The sequence below is a fragment of the Centruroides sculpturatus genome, unplaced genomic scaffold (assembly GCF_000671375.1).
Source record: "Centruroides sculpturatus isolate CEXI.00-Female unplaced genomic scaffold, Cexi_2.0 scaffold1770, whole genome shotgun sequence".
NCBI lineage: Eukaryota > Metazoa > Arthropoda > Arachnida > Scorpiones > Buthidae > Centruroides > Centruroides sculpturatus.
Genome location: NW_019386120.1, coordinates 64,739 through 85,257, shown reverse-complemented (window position 1 = coordinate 85,257; position 20,519 = coordinate 64,739). Strand labels below are relative to the sequence as shown.

The 20,519-nt window shown below is 31.1% G+C and overlaps 1 protein-coding gene and 1 long non-coding RNA gene across 2 annotated transcripts in view; one reads left to right on the top strand and one right to left on the bottom strand.

The window, feature by feature from the left end:
* Positions 1-3,310: 3,310 nt before the first annotated feature.
* Positions 3,311-20,495, top strand: LOC111613706. The gene is made up of 3 exons (XR_002754813.1): positions 3,311-3,568; positions 19,409-19,513; positions 19,587-20,495. It is a non-coding gene; the product is annotated as an uncharacterized LOC111613706 (long non-coding RNA).
* The window catches only part of LOC111613705 (TATA box-binding protein-like protein 1), a 37,165-nt gene continuing 30,696 nt past the window's right edge, over positions 14,051-20,519 (bottom strand). Inside the window, exon 5 of the mRNA XM_023355046.1 lies at positions 14,051-18,342. Coding sequence (XP_023210814.1) covers positions 18,128-18,342 — 215 coding nt within the window. The 3' untranslated portion in view covers positions 14,051-18,127. The remainder of the gene's footprint in view (positions 18,343-20,519) is intronic.

Below are 20,519 nucleotides of genomic sequence, written 5' to 3'. Positions count from 1 at the left end.
TATAGCAGGAACCATAAAATAGAAAACTAATAATATTTACGTTCATCGTATTATATTTATTATAAACGATAGAAATTGAATGTTCCGTTACATCAACATTAAATGTTGAAAGCTTCGCTTGTTGCAAGCTTTCCGTAAGTACCGGATAGATAATTTTCATCCGATTCTGGAATAAATTTCATATCCCGAAATCCTACTTGCAATGAATTCTTTATATTCTGCTGAAATTCTTTGGTTTCTGCTAAGTCTACTTTCCTCAATAAATTCGCTTTTGTTGCTGAATCGAGCTCACTAATCGTGCAAACTCCCAAGTCAGTTACTTCGCTGCATATCATTCGATTTGTAATATCCAACTTATCTTCAGTATACAGTCCTTGTTCCTCTTCATAATGGAATTGTTTAAGAAATTCCTTCCTCTCTTGCATGTTTTCAATTTCCTCAACTCTGATGTCTTCCTTCATAGTTTCCATCTGCTCGAATAATTCGAATATTCGATTCATTTTTGTATCCCAGATATCTTGATCCCGTTGCAAATTCTGTAATTTTTGTGGTTTTTCTACGATTTTCCATTTCTCTCTTTTAATTTTTGATTGAATTTCCGATTCCAATTTCTTAATTTCCGTTCCCGTTCTTTCTACGTTTCGTCTTTCGTTCTTCAGTTTGTTGAACATCTCTTGCATGGTTGAAGTAATGGCGTCCTTCTGAATGCTTTGTTTTGGCAAATTGTCATAGATAAACTGGAAATTATGAATGAGCTTAACAGATTCCTGTTCTAAAATTCGAACTTTGTCCATTGTAATCCGTGATTTCCCTTCTAAATCTTTCGTTTTCATTCGAAAAGTATTTAAATTTTGCTTTAATTCCTCTATATCTTTCCTGATGTTGCATATAATATTCTGTAGTACGTATTCATCGTTCAATTCACTTATTTCCTTCTTGTTTTCATCGAGAGTAACTCTAAATATATTTTTTAATTTATCTAGTTTTTGAATAGATTTCTGAGATGAATCCATTCTCTCTAGCAATATATCTCTGACATCGGAGGCATTATTTTTAAAATCTTCCGTAAAATTCTCCATATTTTCATTTTCAGTTCTTAACTGGTCCACAAATTTACTCGTATCTTCCGCAATTTTAAGACCTTTTTGATACTCTTTGCTTGTATCCTTCCGTAAATTGTGAATTTGTCCTTCGATTTTCGTAAAGCTGGCGCTCAAATTCTTCAACTTCGATCTGTATTCCTGAATTCCGTTCCTCATCTCCAAGATTTCTTGTTTTATTGGATGAGTGTTTATTTCATTCTGCAGAACATCAGCCCTCTTCTCCAATTTCTGGATATTTTTTCTTAAGTGGTAATTCTCATTTAAAATCTTCTTCACCCTTTTCATAAGCGCTTTACTCTTATTATTGTACTTCTCAGCAACGTTTCCTTTTTTAATTATCCAATCACCGATTCTTGATATATCTTCAGGATTCACGCAAGTCGATTCCATCACCCGAGACAATTTTGATAACAAATCCACGTTCTCCTGATCGTTGTCTAATGAATCGAAGAGTAAAACTTGAAGGCCATCAGTTACCAATTCAGTTTCACTCATCACAGATGGTCCTTCATCCTCTCTCATACCACCTTTTGATAGTTTAACATCGATTTGATTTTTGTTTTCCTTTGTTAATTGGATATTTTTCGAGTCATCTAGATCGTATCTTCTGGTCCATTCCTGTTTTGTAGCCTTGTATCCTTCTTTTGAAGGAAGGGGCACACGATAGGTTTCTTTGCGTTGATCTACATTTTCATTTATTACGGCATAGTTTGAAGGATAAGTAGAATTGCCTAACTTCCGTTTCCTTCCTGATTTTGTAATTACTTCAGGTGATTCAGTAAGAACATTGCCTATCGAAGCTCTTGAACCGTTAGTTCCAGATTCTCGAATGGATCTAATTGATTCTACTAAGAAATCTTCACTGCTGAGTCTTCTATTTTCCTGTGTCGTATAAACTGTATCAGATAGATTGTGAATAGATTTTGTAAGGTTAGTATTATTGCTGTTATTTACTTTCAAATCAACAATTTTGCCAGATTTTCCAGAAATTTTCCTCGAATTCGCTTTGGAAATTTGAGATTTGTTAGACTTGGATCCTTCTTCTTTATCCATATTCTACAGAATGATCGAAGTTCTATGAAATTTAGCAATGAACTATTTGTTGTATTTGTTAAATTAGTAAAAACTAGCAATCGAAGATGATAAACTTTCTGCTCTTTTATCAATAGGAATATTGCCACGAGTGATTTATTATTATGTAATTCTTTATCAGTTTACAACTCAATTATTATGATTTTTAGTTTGTTAATTCACAATACGTAAGTTATTATTAAAAATCGCACGTTATTTACACACAGATATAATACATCTCCGTCTTACCGCCTAATTGGTTTCAAGAAAACCGTCGTAAAGCCAGCCGTTCTATTTCCTAACTCTCAAAGCACAGGAATAGAATTAGTAAATGTATTCAAAAGGGCGTGGTATTTACCATTTGGCTCAGGTGCCAAGCGTAATTGACTACATATACAGGAATCAGAGTGGCCGGGGTGGATTTCTCCGTCCCCCCAAACGCCTACAGTAATTCTGAATATTTCGTTCGGAAGATAATTCTTTTTTTATGTAGTGTGCAACATTTCAGATTTTTCCGTAGAGGGGTTGTCGAAATATAAGCAATCGAAAAGTGTAAAAAGCCGCCAAACAGCTGTGTTTCTTTCTTCTTTCGGCATGGCAGATGCCCCTACAGAAAACTACATGGTCTAGAAAGATCGAATTTTAAACTTAAGCTTCTCTCGTTATAAGTGAGGTGCCGGCGAAACTTCCGGGTCGATGGATCAAACTCCACCTAGCTATTTTACGGCTTAATTTTATGCTTATAAGAATAAAATTGCATGGAAACAAATGAATTTTATTCAAAATGTCATCCAGAATAACAAAAGTTCAAATTTATGCAAATTAAAACTCGGTCGGCGGCAAGTCGCGATGGATGTCGAAACCCAAGACCGGGTATGCCAAAATTGTTTGCATTCGCTAAAATGCATAAGGAAGAAACAGAAGTTAGACAAGTAATAGAAAAATGCAAGAGGCCGACATACATTCTGGAGAAACGATTGTATGGGTTCATCACTAGGATTAGAGAATAGTACAGGCATACCTCGACTTACGTCGTTTTTCGACTTACGTCGTTTTCCTGGAACCAATTACCGACGTAAGGCGAGGTATACCTGTATATTGATTGCACAAGGCACAGGAAAAGTGTTGAGTTACGTGACCTACTGTTAAACAATTATGGTTCCAATTTCATCATCAATTAAGTTATAGCAACGCAACACTTGAGCGATCCGCCTAGGGGGATGCCTTCCGGGAGGTCTTTTTAAGGGAAACTGGCCCCTATCTAGGCATTACAGACGTAGAGAAAACCCAAAATACTCTACTTGGCCAGCGTGTTCCGAGCAAGGCGCGAACCCATTACCGAACTCCCAGTATTTAGGATACGAAGACCGCTTGGCCACTGGTGGGCCGGAACCGTAAGTGACTTCGAGAGCTTATATCTTTCTATAGCTCTCGAAGCTTATATCTTTCGATAGAAAGATATAAGCTTCTCGATAGAAAGATATTATTCTCGATAGAAAGATATTATTCTATTCTCGAGAGCTTATATCTTTCGATAGAAAGATATAAGCTCTCGAGAATAGAATAATAGAATCATGTTTTTAAGCGCTAATGGAGTTATGTTCCTTCAGATCCTGGAATTAATTATTCTAAGGATGTTAGAGTTAGCCAACTTAGTGTTATGAATAATTTTTTAGTTTTAACCACCAGGTGTACAAAAGAAAGGGGTCCCCATGGGAACCCCTTTCTTTTGTACTGGACCCCCATGGGGAGTCCAGTATCAGGATTGTTGTGTGAACTGGTATTGCGAAAACTGGAGAAAAATATTCTTAATGATTCATGGCAGATATAGTGTACAGTATTTTAAAAGATAAGTATACGATGTTATTTTTCCAAATGATAAGAGTTATTGAATTTCTGGATAAGGTAATACTAACAAGGATGGGCTGAAACTGACGATGGAACAGAAGAATTCATTAAGATATATTTTTTAGGCATAAACATCGAATTTAAGAGGAAATTTAGTCTTTAGTCTATACATTAAACCAAGCGCACAATCCATTCTACATCCCATCTAATTCGAATGATCCATATCGATACAAACTGGCAACATTCCGGGCACTCGTTAGAAGAGCATATTTATATTGCAGTAGTGTACAGTCCATGACGGAATAAGGGTACTTAATGGAATTAAAGAAATGGCCAAAACCCTGAGATACAAAATTATCACGATAACAGGACTGATTAGAAACTATGAAGGAAGCAGACCAAAAACTCAAAACAGGAGACTGAATACAATGGCAAAGTTCACTTTTAAGAAGAACATGAAGAACATTATGAAAGAAATGGCAGATTGTAAAGGCTTTAAAACAATGGTTGCAATTGCAAATGCAATTGACACTACTGCCTCCCTATAGGTGGTGAGTAAACATAGGGGATGAAAAGAAATAAGTGGGTGATAGGGGTGCTTAAGACAGGATCCTGACTGAACAGTGACCATAGGTGAGGGTTGGGGTCACTGACCTTTCTTGTTTCTCTATTAAAAAGGGTAAGAACATTGCATCTAATTGTTAGCAGATGTGGAGAACAATACTGTATATGGTAATGACACAAAGTGTGAGGTTTGTAGAAATGCTAGCATTTCTAAGAATATTTTCAAGCATTTCTCTTGCAAGGGTAAATGGTTAGGGGCATTAGATATAAGTGTATGGAACACCAAGGAGGCAGTGGCTTGAAAAAGTTTGGGAATTGCTACTCTAAACAAGTTCTAATTTTCAAACAAGTGCCAAATATTTACAGTATATTGCTGAATGACAAAGATACATTAAGAGGAGAAAACAGGTGTGTACAAGGTACCAGTATCTGGTATCTTGTACACACCTGTTTTCTATGCTATCTTGTATACACACTATGAAAACATGCAAGTAGGAATAAAGAAAAATTATATTGGAGTCACCAAAAGAAACTTGGGAGTTACACTTAAAGAAGAATATAGTGTAAAAAAGGGCTTTTACAATACAGTACTCTCTCAGATATCATAAACTGAAGAATCTACGATAAAATTGGTTGATAATTTAAAATATATCTTAGCAAATGTAACTTTAACTAAGTGTTTCTATAAAGTTTATTTTTTACAATAAACTTCCATGCTGATGGTAAACTGTCTGCATCTCTTGGATTAATACATTTATCCCCCGTATAACACTGTTCGTTGTTCCGTTTTATATGAATTCCATGTTGCATGAGTAACTTAGATTTTACAAATACGTGAGCCATTCACAGATCGGCACATGTATTTGTAAATTCTAAGTAACTCATACAACATGGAATTCATATAAAACAGAATAATCAACAGTGTTATAGGGGGTTGACTGTACAGTACATGCATTTCAATTTTTTTCAGTGTTCAGCGCCAATGTTGAGGATTACAGTCTTAAATATAAAAAAATATAAAAATAGAACTAGAATTGTATTTCATTTCACTTTTGTTAGAATTTAACTTTACTTTAGAGTTTTTGCTACATTTATGTCAGAATTTTATTTTTTTGTTCTTTACATATTTGAGTGTAAAGTTTGGTGTTCTAGTGCTGTATTTTGAAATGGCTTGTAACTGATGATCCAAAAATCAGTCATCAGAGGACACAGATTAAGGTTATCATCTGTGCCAGAGCATGGCCCACACATTAGGCTGAAAACATTAATGTAAAGCTAATAAATTTTTCAGCATCTTCGCTTTACCCCTAATTTTAACAACAAACATTCACAAAACACCAGTTTTGTTTTTCTTATAAAAAAGATTACTTTTATTTAATACACATTCATTATAAACAATTACATTTTTTTCTCATTGGTGATGTTTATTCAAATAAATGATAAAAGTGTGTCTTCTTTTAAATATATTATTACAATAAATATTTAATTAAATTTATATATTATAAATCATTTTTATATATGTATAAAAAAGGAAATATCAGTAATGGAAAGTTTAATAAATTATGATACAAAATTCAATAAATAAGATAAATGAAAAAATAGAAGTTAAGTGATAACAGAGCACATCCCTAAAGTCTCTTCTACAAATCACTATTTTAATTATAAATGGATTATCATATACAATCCATACCCTAAAAATATTAACTTATATCTAAATAGCATTTTCAAAGTATTCAGTTTATTAATTAATACTTAGAACAACAAAAAAAGTGCAATTTTTCTTACAAATTATTTGTTAAAACTATAAACATTTGATAATATCAATGACAAATATATATATATAATATCTGTGTCAATTCTATTTAAATATAAATATTTTAAATCATAATAAATTGCAAGATTTTTTATCAAATACCAGCAAAAGGCACATACTTCTTTTTTTTCCTTTAATAATAATTTTATTAATAGAATTTTAACCTTTTTTTAATATTTTGAATATAAAATTTTATATTTTTCATTTTATTGCACAGAAGAAGAAAATTTGAACAAAGAAAAGATTTCCGGTTTCATAAAATTGCTAATTTAAATTTACTTATAAATATAATACTAAAATATTTGAGCATGTGAACAACAGTACAATGCACACTTTATCCTCTATTTTCATGATATAATAAAATATAAATTGTCTTACTGATTTTTATAACTCAAATATGCAAAACATTAACAAAATAATCCTATTTACTAAGTATTACAGGAAAGTTTTATATATATATTGGAATCTTTCCATCAAACCACTTTCAAAAATATGCATTCCATAACAATTTTATTTTGATGTCAGTTATTCATTTGTAGCATGTTAATAAACTAGTTATACAATTTTATTATATAGTAAACTTTGTATCTTATTGTATCTACTGACCAAAGAATAAAAAAATTCTACCAAAACAAAATAAATTTGCATTATATACTTTTTTCCTCTCATAAATCAAATTTTACTTTTTTTAAAATTTTCTTTGCATCTTTGCAAAATTGGATCCTATCTCTCAGATTTTCTTCTATTTGACAAAGAATTCTTTTTCATTATGAAACTCTGACACATAATGCACAAAACTTCACACAATTCAGAAATGGTGATAGAAATATTTTTAAAAACAAAATAGAAACAGCATTGCTTCTATTCATATAAAAAAATGAGCAGCTCATTGAAATGCAAACAGAAGTACAAAAACTGTATGCATATTCATTTTCAATGGTAAATACGACTTAGGATTTGTGTGTATTTGGATATCAATTTATATCATTAAAGCCATATTACTATGAATTTGCTAATAAAATATATACTGCACTCTGTCCTGTCCCAATTGTAACAGGCTGGACCCCAATTGTGCTTTTCACACAAAAGCTTCATATTTCACTCTAATCAAATTTGTTTGGTTTTCCATCTTTAACACTTGTATTTTTCCTTTTTTATTTCTGGCGTTATGAGTTTTTGGCCAGGCTGAGAATGGGATGGTTCGACAGCGAGACCAACACATTCCAGATTGTCTGAAAAATTTCTGGGGTGGCTCACTGAGAACAATTGGCTGCCACCTTAGCCAACTGGTGCTCCGAATGTCAATGGTTGTGACATGTATAGCAATTAATAATCCTTTAACTTTAGATGCAAGACATTCACTTTCATATGATGTCAAACATGCATTAAAATTAAGTACAAAACAGATATTTTACTCAGCTCTGTCAAAATGCATTAATTTGATAGATTACGAGTCAGAGCATATTCTGAGTCCAAAATGTCATTTATCGAGTCCCAAATGTATTTATTATGTTTATTTAAAAAAACAGAATGGAAAAACCATAATTAATAACAACAGTTTACAAGAAAATAATAATACTTTAAAAATTATAGTTTAAATTATATTAATTACATGACGAGAACATTGACACATCTGACTGAAATATGTTGTTTTTTTTCTCAACATCACAAATGTGTTTAAAGAATGTTTTTTTAATGGAATTTTTCAAAATTACTTTAATAAAAGTATAATTTGTAAAATTAAATTTTTCATTATAAATTTATATGAATTAATATTGAAAACATTGCCATCTTATAAGTATACATCATCTGTATAAACTGAAATTTCTACCTCAGAGGTGACTTGGCACCTGTTTTGAATTGTTATATATAAAATTTTAAAATAAGTTCAAATGAAAATTACAAAATTGTTAATTGTTTTGATTAAGAAATATGTAGCAAAAAATTTTAAAAAATATTCAGCTTAATTGTTTACTCTAAATATATATATCAAATTTTAATATATTAAAAAAAATTGACTGACAATACATAGTAGCCTTCTATTCACAGGTTTTAGACTGCATGAAATCTTGCTTTTAGACTTTAGAAATCTTGCACTGTCCCTCCTCGGACATAAATCATCTCTTTGTCTGGCATATCCATGCTATATATGTTACCAGCCCATTAGTCACTTAATAACTATCACATAATCACAATGCTTGTGTTTAAGTAACCCTTATTTTACTTTACAATGGCACCAAAGCACAACAGTATGGTATATTCTAATTGTCAGCATCAGTAAGGTTCTTCCTTAAATAAAGATAAAAAGTATAAGTAAAAAAATGAAATTTCTCTACGTTTCTGCCAGATTCACATAACTTTTAGCACTATTTATGGTGTCAAGCATCTGTCGAAAGTCTTGGAATGTATCCACCACACAGATAAGGGAAGCTACCATAATAACTTACAATGTTAATCCAATAAGTAGAATCAAATATAATCTATTTGATTCTACTTATTAATATGTCATTAAGTTATAAAACTGTTACCATAAAATTTACAGACTTATCAAAATGATAAGATAAGTGTACAGTTGGAGGAATGGATCCATGCAAGTAGAGAAGAGAGAAGAAAAAAACTGCCTGTATTATAAGTTATGGATGTGGGCAGGTGGATGGGATAAGTCACATAGGAGGAAATCTATCTAACATTCTCAAGGAGACAACATTTCTGCCCATCTGCCTCAAACTGACAAAATCACTAACTCAAATCTGACACCCTACTCATTAACAAAAACACAAATATGAGGACTATTCAATAAGTAATGCACATAATTTTACTTCTCAGCTGTCTTTCATTGGAATTGAACGAAACTTTGCATAATGTATTTTTGACAATTGTCGTATAACGACATGAAGTTTTCATTAGGTAGTTGTAAAATGGCAGCTGCACTTAAGACATGTACAAAGCAGAGAGCTGTGATTGAATTTCTTTTTGCAGAGCATGAGACCATCTGAAACATTGACAGATGGTTACAACATGTCTATGGGGATGAAGCAGTGGATAGGAGTACTGTCAGATGATGTGTTAGCAGAATGTCAACAACAGACCAGGGTAAAGTGAGACTGTCAGATCTTCCGTGCTTGGGATGGCCATACACTGCTGTGACTCCGGAGATGGTTCAATGCGCTAATAGGCTTATTTGAGACGACAGGCAAGTAGCAACCAAACAACTTGCTGCGCAACTAAGCATCTCTGTGTTTAGTGCCAACAAAATTATCCATTGCTTAGGGACCCACTTGGCACAAACCTTTGAATAATCTAAGTACCTAACTGAAAACAACAAGGAGCAAGAAGGACCATTTGTGCAGAGTTCCTTGAACACCATGAAGCTGATGAAGATTTCTTATTCAAGATTGTCACAAGAAATGAGACATGGATTCACCATTTTGAACCTGAGACCAAACAACAATCCATGGAGTGGCTTCACAAAAATTCCCATAGGAAGAAAAAGTTCAAATCAGGACACTGTGGCTGGCAAGATTATGGCCACAGTGTTCTGAGATTCTGAAGGTGTAAGTCTGATTGTTTCACCAGATGGCAATGTGTCAATAAACTCAGAGGTTTACATCAACACTCTGAAGAAGTTGAAGAGACAATTTAGGCATGTTCATCCCCTTAAAAATGTTAACCAAATTCTCCTTCAAAATGATAACATGAGGTCACACACTAGCCTGTGCACGTCAAGAGATCACAAATCTCGGATGGACTACTCTTCCTCACCCACCCTAAAGCTCAGATCTTGCACCTTCTGACTTCCATTTGTTTGGCCCCCTGAGGGAAGCGATATGACAACAATGAGCAAATCATAGGAGACATCAGGAAGTGGCTGAGAGAGGAAACCAGTTGAGTGGTACCGAACTGGCATACAGGCTTTAGCATCTAGGTAGCGTAAGACCACAGAGATTTAAATGAAGACTATGTGGAAAAAGGGTACTTATAGCCAATTAATTGGGGAATAATGTAGTATATTTGGATTACATAAATAAGCAATTACCTATAACCAGCAATAATTCTCTTATAAACAAACATTTTCTTCCATTTTTAACAGTCATCACCAGGTTTCTTTCTATGCTTTGGAATGTTTGTAAAAGAATGCATCTTCCAAAAATTCAAAAATTGCACATCTTGAAGATAAGCACATGTTCAATGTAGCTCTTTAAAAAAAAATGAGTCTTCAAACTTCCTATTTTACTGGCTTCCTATTTTAAAAATTCAATGTTTATATAAATTATAAAGATAAACTTGATGATGATCTATTTTACATCAAAATATGCCCTCCACACAGCTGCCAATGAGTCCATTTCTTTAAAATTGATGGCTGTTCCCCCTCTTGAACATTTTAAATATCTCCAGATGGCCTGGTCCTCGCACCATTGTAGTAATCGTGCATTATCAAAGTCTACCCTGACGTCGTCATCAATGGTGTAAGAAGCCAATGCTGTAGTGTGGAAAGACTTTAATTCTCTTATAAACATTAGTTTATAAGAGAATTAATGCTGGTTACAGGTAATTTCTTATTTATTTATTGAATTCTACACCAGTAATATCATGAGGATTGTATATTTGGATTTGTAAAAAAATAAACCTTGAGTAAGAAAAAGAGCTTTGTGCATTACTTATTGAATGTCCTAGAAAAGCAATTTTTTTAGGGGACTCTGTCATTTGTACACATTTCTCTTCTACGGCAAACTCAAATTTAAGTTTACTAAACTACAGAATTATATAATTACAGCAACCTCTTTTAAAGGTGCATCCACACATTTGCTGTTTGCCAGATAACAAATATTCACCTTTTGTCAAACTATTTTCCAAAGTGTTTGTCACTCAGTAAGCACACATCTACAGACATTCAATGTGGGAATGACAAATGTTCATTTGAGATTTAGAAAATGGACAGTTCTCAAACAATAATTTGTACTTTACAATATGTATCTGTATGTCCAAAAAAAAAAAAAGAATAGAAGCAGATGGATAAATAATTTGTACTACTGCTTTTATAGTTACAAGTAGTTCATATTTGTTAATGAAAAACGTGCCTAAAAGTTGATGATAGTGGATGGTATCACTTCACCAAAGCATAAAAATGTGAATGTGAGAAAGAGGATTTTTTTAAAAGAACAATAAAATAGTCATATTCCAAAAAAAGACCAGGAAAAATCTACATGTAAAAAATAAAACAAAATATTTAAATTATAAATCAAATAAAAAAAAATAAACTCAAAAATATAAGACTAGATCTAGTCTTAAAAAGACTAAAATAGCAATACTGATGACCAAATACATGAAAATACACAAATGTGTGGAGGCAAAAATATTTGTCCTTTTATTCAGCACAATTTACTGAAAATAATCCAGACAAATATTGAACATTCATCACAAGTAAATCGTCCCCACTATTCAGTGCTTGGCTTTTGGCAAATAGCAAATGTGTGGAACATCCTAATAATATGCTCAGTAACACAAATTCTTCATGGACATTACTCACATTGAAAAATACTTCATCTGAATATTTTCACTCTTTCTTTTGTCTAAATTACACTCAATCTGCCACTGCAATGCAACCAAGTGCACATATACTGATGCAATTCCACCTGCTCCATATATTCTTCCCATCCCATCCATCTGCCTTAGTGTTACCTTCAGTCTACAAAATCTTTTGCAATGCCAAGATAAGATTATTATGGACAAATATATGTAAGAGCAAAATGATTAGATAACAAGTACAAAAGTTACAAGTGAAGAAAAAAATATATATAACTTTATGGAACATTGGAAAATCTTGATTTTGCACCAACTACTTTCAAATTGCACTTGAGCTGAAGAGGCAAATCATTTCAGTCCAATGTTCAGCTTACAAGCTAAACCAGGTCTTGAGCATAGAACAATGTATAGCAATACAAAACCTTCTCTCAATACTTTAAAGTACATTTACCTATATTGTTTGTTTGGTTAACTAGATAGAAAAAATTTGAAAATGAAAAAAAAAAGTTAATGACTTTTGGAAGTTTTACAGAAGCTGGTAAATACACTAAAATTATAAATTAATTTTTGGAATGGATGTTACAATGGAAATACATAATGAAAATATTTCTATTCATATCTAATGTAGGAAAAATATGAATCATTCATTATTTCTGTTTCCTACTGAGCAAGGCTGCAGAGTCGGTAAAAAAACACTCAACTCCGATTCCTGCAAAATTAAATACCAAGTCATTTTATGGGGGCAGAGGTGCTCATAGGGGGTATCCTACTCTGTTTGGGTAAACGCCCCAGGCTTCTTTCACTTTTATAGTATTTTTGATATTTAACTTACATTAATACAGTCGACCCCCCCATAACACAGGTTCCTATAGTTTGGATTCCTATATGACGGCAAAAAAATTGCGACTGGTATCCATACAAACATGGTAAAAAAACTCCTATAATTTGGTAAAGCGTCATCGGGCAACCGAACTACTTTCCGCCGTCCAGCGCCACGCTACGGAGAGTTTAGGTGGGTAAATTGAGTTTACTATCGTCTATACAGTATTATATATAAATTCGATACTGTACATATAATTTATATATTAATTATATATAAATTAGGTACTGTATATATAATTATATATAAACTTAATTTATTGTAACTTTATTATAATTATATATATACTTTCTGCCGTCCAGCGCCACGCTACGGAGAGTTTAGGTGAGTAAGTTGAGTTTACTATCATCTGTACAGTATGTAAATTAGGTACTGTAAATCTAATACAGCACTAATTTTATACATTTCTTGTGAAAGAAACATTTCTTATTCAGCAGCCATAAAAGTTATTTATATTAATGATGTCTCCAAAGTTCAACAAAGTTTTCGCAGAAAAATAACTTATCAGAAATCGCGGCCGTCGTTTGGTGCGCTGCTTCGCAACGAAAACAAGCTTAAGCAATGGCGACATCGAACGGTGCACACTCGGTAAGTAATCCTACAATTTTTTGTTTATAGCATAGTTTATATGGATTATTCCCAAAAAAATATATGTATTTTGGAAATGTTGAGTCAAATTAGTCTAGGAACCGATTAATTTTATGGAAGAAAACCTTTCAAACAGCCGTAGTCTGTAAAGTGCATACGTGCCAGGCTGTGATTGGCAAGGACTCGTACAAAATGGATTCATAAAGAACGGAACGTATCTACCGTGTTATAGGGGGGTCGACTGTATTTATTTGTATAAAAAAATTAATTTTTAACAAATATTTAATAAGAGGAGAAAGGGGGCAATAAAATTCTATATCTTCATATATTCAACATCATTTGCACTTCAATTTCACCCTTCTAGAAGAGTTAGTCCAACTAAAAAGTGTGCGCTCTGGCTACTTCAGCCCCTTGTTCAGAAAAGAAAAATATATACTCTGATCAATTAGTCTGGCTCATTCAGAAAAATAGAGTACTTATTTAGAGCAGGGCTAATAAGGAATGATTCAAAAATATTCAAATTTAATTGAGTCAAAATAATTTAACTACTAAAAACACAAATACTACAAAGAACAGTTCATATTTAATAAATTAAATTGATGCATTTTGTATTTAAAATAAATTAATAACAACAAAATACAAACAGAAAATTTATTATATATTTATTAATTTTTTAAAATCTTTCATTTAAATAAAAGAAACTGAAATAAATTTAAAGTATGGGAGTCTGAGTCGACACTTTTTCAGCCTCCGACTCCTCTAGCCACAAATTCCTCCTGACTCAACTCCACAGCCCTGCTATTGAGATGTAAAATATAATAGTTTAACTGACAATTTTCACAACAAAAATAGTCAATCAAGTAAGAATTTATTCAACTCACTGTTAAAATAGCAAATATTTTGACCTGTTTAACGTATACAATTATTATTTATATTTTTTGTGCCACCAAATATATTCATAATGTGTTTGGCTAAATTTTTATGAAAGGTAAAAAGCAAAAAATTTATTTTAAATTCAACTATTAGCATTAAAATTAAAAACATAAAAATGCAAACATTGATCATCAAATTGGTTCTTTCTTTGAGTATGTATTTTATAGCTGTTTTCAGAGAAAAGTAATAATTCAAACAGAAAATGAATTAGACCTTTCTAATACTATGACAAATGATCCAACTGTCCAAGCTATTAATGTGTTTTATCCTAGTTACATTCATGTGTTACTTGAATGGCTGATAAATAATGCCAAAACAGATGATTTTGTATCTCTCACAGATCAAATATATTTTTTGTCTGTATCTCAACTGCTTTCGTTAATAATAAATGCAGTCTATACTCTAAGCTTTAAAAAGTATTCATTTTAAATCAATAAAAAAAAAACAATAGAAAATGTTGAAAGAATCATTTTTTAAAATAATCCATAATTTAAGGATATCTTAAAAGATGAATTATAGTATTGAAACTAAAGTGTCAATCACTTTTCTCTAAAAAAAAAGCCAGGCTGTATCCAAAAGATGTTTTACTTTTACCCTAGCATTCATTTTCAAACCATTTGCAAATTAAACTTTGTCTTATTGTGAACTATTTGAATGAGTGAAAGCAAACATTTATTTAGGAATTATTTGTACCTCTATGTACATAATGTTTCAATTTTGCTTTTTATATTGTCCATGTAGACCTTGTTTATGAATAGGACATATGCTGGTGTAGGTTTGAATTAGCAGAGGAAACCAATTCAAAACTACAATATTATAATACACCTTGTTTATAAATAGGACTTATGTGGATAACATAAACTTATTTAGGAAAATTATTGAGAAATCAAAGTGAATTATTTTGCCTTCTATTAAAAACATCCTAACTGTTTTAATAATTAGCAAATTATTGTATATTACAAAGCATTTTGGTTAAAAATGTGATTTCAACTTGGCACAAAGATAACAATTCCAATACATTTGAATGCTGCTTGCCTATTATTCAAAAATATATCAAAAGTGCTATTTCTATATGACAATGCATGCTTTACATCAACAAATATTCTGACATTAACATTTGCTCTTCAATTGGAATTAAAAAACAAAAATACCATGCTATAACTTATATCAAAGCTATTCAAGTTTGATTCTTATTTGTCATTTTAAAATAATGCCATTTTAATCAAAATATCCAAAACTATTTTCAATATCAAGTTTCCACACCAATGACCAGTGTGTATTTTTGAAAGTGTGTTTTAAATTAAAAACTTAATTCTCTTTTAATCAAGCACAAAAATATTATGTATTGAAGAAGTATTTACTATAAAAGCTATATTATGTGATAATTTCATTTTTTTTCTTCTCAACAGGTAAGTCTCGGTCATGATGCAATTCACATCCCAGTACAAACCTGCTAGTGAAAATTAGTTTATTTTATTTAATGAATCTTGAATTGTTGTCCAAAACACTTCCTAATAGTGTCACTTTTTTCTTTGATAAAACTTCTGTTTTTAGAGTTGAAAGTGATTTAGATCAGATCTCCAAAATCCATAAAAACCATACACAATTATCTAACTACAATGCTAACACTACCTTATATTTTCGATTCTCTTAGAGAAATGTATGTATAAATAGATTGTTTTTCTAACACTAAAATAGGACTTTGAGTCACTAGTGATAAACTGTGACAGTTCCATCCTTGGGTGATGAAACATTAATAGTGACAAAGTTCTTAAATCTCTATAATTGCTGTCTAGTCAATATATTCACATTTGAGTGGCATGCACTAGAACAAGGAAGTTCACCAAAATAATATAATTAAACCGTCATGTTCTACTCTTTAAACTTAACGTGTTTATGTTTATTGTGAGCAATATTTCAATTTTGAAGTCTGAGATATGGACAACCATAAATGACAACCAATAAAACTATTTTAAAATAGAACAGAAAGGTAAGGCAAGTTAATTGTGTAAAATAATGGCAGTGAGAAAACAGTTAAGAAACACTAAAATTAAAACAATATAATGATGATTAATAATCAATGTTACATAAAAATTGTTTTAATTTTGTAAATTAATTGTTTGATCAACATTAAAATTTTAGTCATTATTTAGATTGATTAATATTAGAAACTGTATATATATTCATTTATTCAGATTTGAAGTTTGTTAGCATCATCACAGATTTCTATGTTACACCTAAATAATCAACTTTGGATTCAAAAGTGAGCATATTTCTAATTTAGCCTTAAAAACTCCCATAAAATAATTGACCCTTTAAAGTGTATAATTTGGCTACAGTATTATATTTGAGCTGTTTTATTTTACAAATTTTCTTTTGCAAAATAAAAATATAATTTATGACAGAATCAGACTTTTAAAAACAGCAACTACTATAGATTACCTACTTTTACAATCCAATTGGTTCATCAAAAAATGTTGCAAAATGAGCGATCATAAATCAAATTCCCTTTCCCTTAGATTCAACTTCATAACTTGAGGTTCTGTTCCTAAAACTAGAACTACAAGACAGCCAATAAAACCAACTACAGTACTTCATAAATAATAAGTTTATACCTGTCATAAAAGTGGGGAGTCATAAGGCAAGAGTTTCAATAATATAAGCAAAACCACGATATTGATATTATCATTAATAAAACTAGTAAAAACTAGTTAGTAGTAAAACTAAACAATATTGATACGCTATTGACAATATTTACAAATTCTCCATTAAGACATTATTCTTTCTAACAATAAACAAAATTGATTCTAATAACTGTTTTAACTTTTTAAATACTGAATTCATGTAAGTGTCTAGTTATCCTTTTATAATTATTTTGCAGAACATAAAATAGTATGATCATTTTCATTTATATTTAATTGAGTATAAGTCACACACAAGATTGTCAGTTATTAAAGTAGATAAATAAAACAGAAATTTAGTGCTTATACTTTAAAATAGACTTTTTAATTTAATTGGGAATACCATTACTTAGTTCAAATTCACATTAGACTGGCTTTTTTCTACAGAACAAACCATTTAAGTTGGCTATCTTACAATAATATAGGAATTGGTGATAATCCCAAAAATTAGATGTTTAACTCATCTAAATTCTTATAAACAGCTTCCAGAAAAAGAAAGGAAATATCATATTTCTTTTCAAGAAGATTTTGACCACCATAAAAGTATTTTTTGTGGTTTATTTGAAGTTAACAGGAATAAAGTTCTAGACTATTATATTATTTATTTATCCATGCTATCAAAAATATGCAACTTTTGAAAATCATTTGAAAATTAGGGAAAATAAAATTAATTCCAAGTTTTAACTCTAATGTTCAGACTTAATAAATTGGCAGTGTTTTTTTAAATCACTAGAATAAGCATGCCAGATTTCAGCACTTATTCATTTGCTGACTTATTTCTATAAATAAATTAAAAATTTTCAAAAAATCACCGTGACAAAACTGCCACAAGACAGCATACAAATACTAATGCATTAAAAAAAAAAATGTCTATTCTTTAAACTCTTTTACTCTTTATTATTAACTCTATTATTAACTCTTTAAACACAAAATAAGACAAAACATACTTAATCCATTCAAGATGAAATCAGCCAAAGTTTTTGGTATACAAATTCATAGCCTGAGGAGTAAAAACAATTTTATCTCTGGGTACATAGAAAGAAGAAATTTTCAGAGCTTAAAGAGTTAAATAATAGGAAATAAGAAAATAATTGTAAAGAAGTATATTTTTGACAAAAATCCTTTACTCCCACTGGTTGTTATTTTCGGAAAAATTGAATTTACCACAGTTGATCTCATCCACCGTTCTCAGAAACTGATTTGTCTTTGCTTTTGTCATGCTATGATGAGATGACTGCATGGTCTTTGAATTCTTCTCATTAACCAGATCTTTACGAAATTCGTAAACCAATGGGAATATGTGTTCAACGGCTGCTTGCACATTATTGATGCTTGGAGCTAAGTCAAAATAAAATTAGATTGCATAATTAAAATTTTAATCGAGAAAACTTTCCATAAATTTAAGATCAAACTGTATTTATATTTAGCAATAAGAAATATAAAAGATTAATAACAAAACTTGTAAAGTCATTATGTAAAAAAAATCCATTATTATTTCAAAACTTTACACCATTACTTAACACAAGACCACACGTTAGTGGTGAATTGGCCACTTTTGATTTCGGTAATTTGCTAGTATCATTCTGAGATTTTGTGATTTTTTTAATCATTTCAGGGAAAGTTTATTTTGGAAAAACAATGATTTCTAGTCCAAAAATAAGTTTTTAAAATAATATCAATTTTACCATTGATGCCAGTGGCAATCAATTGACCATATGTTTTACAATGTATTTTTGTATATACTTTAAATGATACAAGTTCACTAATTTACCACTTATAACCCAAAAGGGTATAGTATGTACTGTACAATAATTGAAAATGACATTTGCCGCACCACCAGTTTCAGAAGGCACAGCTGCCAGATCTAGACTTGCAGTTTTTCTAGAAGTTTCCCAGCCTTTCACTGTCATGTCTGAGTTGCTTTGTTTGCTATTTTATAGATTGTTTCAAGGAAACATTATGTATTTTTTGCTTAAGCATGATCCTACTGCAGATGAAATTCTGAAAGCTCTCCAACTCAGTATGAAGGTAGAGTCAGATTCAGAGTGCAGTTTTAAGCCTGAAAACTCTATTTCAACTTCATGCAATAGTGATTCATCAGAGAGCAATCCTAATGATTCCCCAGAGGTATTATAGAATCACATTAATGTCCATCCAGGTAAGTAAAAACTAAATTTATTTGTAGGCTTACCATAAAATTTATTTGTTGACAACCAAATAGCCTAGAAAGAAAGATCAATCATCAAAAATTGTATTCTGAAACAATGAAAGTGAATAAATGGTAACTACTATTTTGACAGACTTTGTTGTTTTCAATTTTAACTTTAAATAAAATTTATAATTAGGGGCTCTTATTTCTAATTAAGTATTCATGACAAATACCTTTCTCATTTCATATATACAGATAGCACGCTTGCTCATAGGAGCAGAGATTGTACTCATAGGCAAGTTGCTCATGTCACCACTTGAGGAAGAGGAAAGGGTAATGAAACATGTAGACAACACCACTGTAAGAAATATGTCTCCTCTTTATACTGGTTTATTTATGTCTCTTTGTATCTTATCTTGCTTCAACATTACAGGTGTTCTAGAAAATTGTTCACAAGGAAGACCAGATACCGATGGTCAGGAATTTGGCTTTAATGGGACACGGGGCATATTGCATCTGTAAACAGACCAGAAAGGAGAAGTCAGCAAAATGTTCTTCAAGAGAATGCTAGTCCTTGAAGACATGCAAAACATTACACAAAAGAAGTGTTCCCAGCAAGTGCACTTCACCCATGCATTAGTGACCCAACATTGAATATGATAAAGAAATATACTGAAACAGAAATCAGCATTGTATGCAATGATAATTCATGGAATTTGAGCTTAGAAAGGTTTGAAGCCTAATAAACGTTTCCAACTTCCAAAGGCTCCTTAATGTCAAATTGAAGAAATTGCATGATTTCTAAAATCTATTTTTTGCTATTCTTTGAGTGGAAAAGGAAGGATCCCACTCCCTATTCCACAAATCTCTCAAATATTTCACAAAGTGCACCTCAAGTATAAAATTCAACTTATTGCTGTATTTTGTGTGTGTGCAAAAATTTTCAAGTAAATTTTGAGTCCTGAAAATAGCTTTCTGGATGGCAGTGATGATGAATTTCTTGCAAATGAAATAATCATACCCATATTAATCTGATCTTCACCAGTCCTCTGCTAATTTACTTATTTTGTATTTATCTTTTGCTATTTACATTAGTAGTGAATGGTTGTAACTGATTTTATATTTGTATCTTGAAATTACTACAACATTATTTTTAAAAGATTTATTAGAAGTACTGTCTTAAACACTAGAATGAAATAGCCATTGTTTTATCAATGTAACTTCATTAAACAATACTGAAAATGTAATTTTTACATTTTCTGATAAAATTGATATTTTTTAAAAATTTATTTACCCTATAAAATATCTTTCTGCTAAAATTTACAGTAATAATAGTTTTATATATTCAATAAATAAGTCATGTATA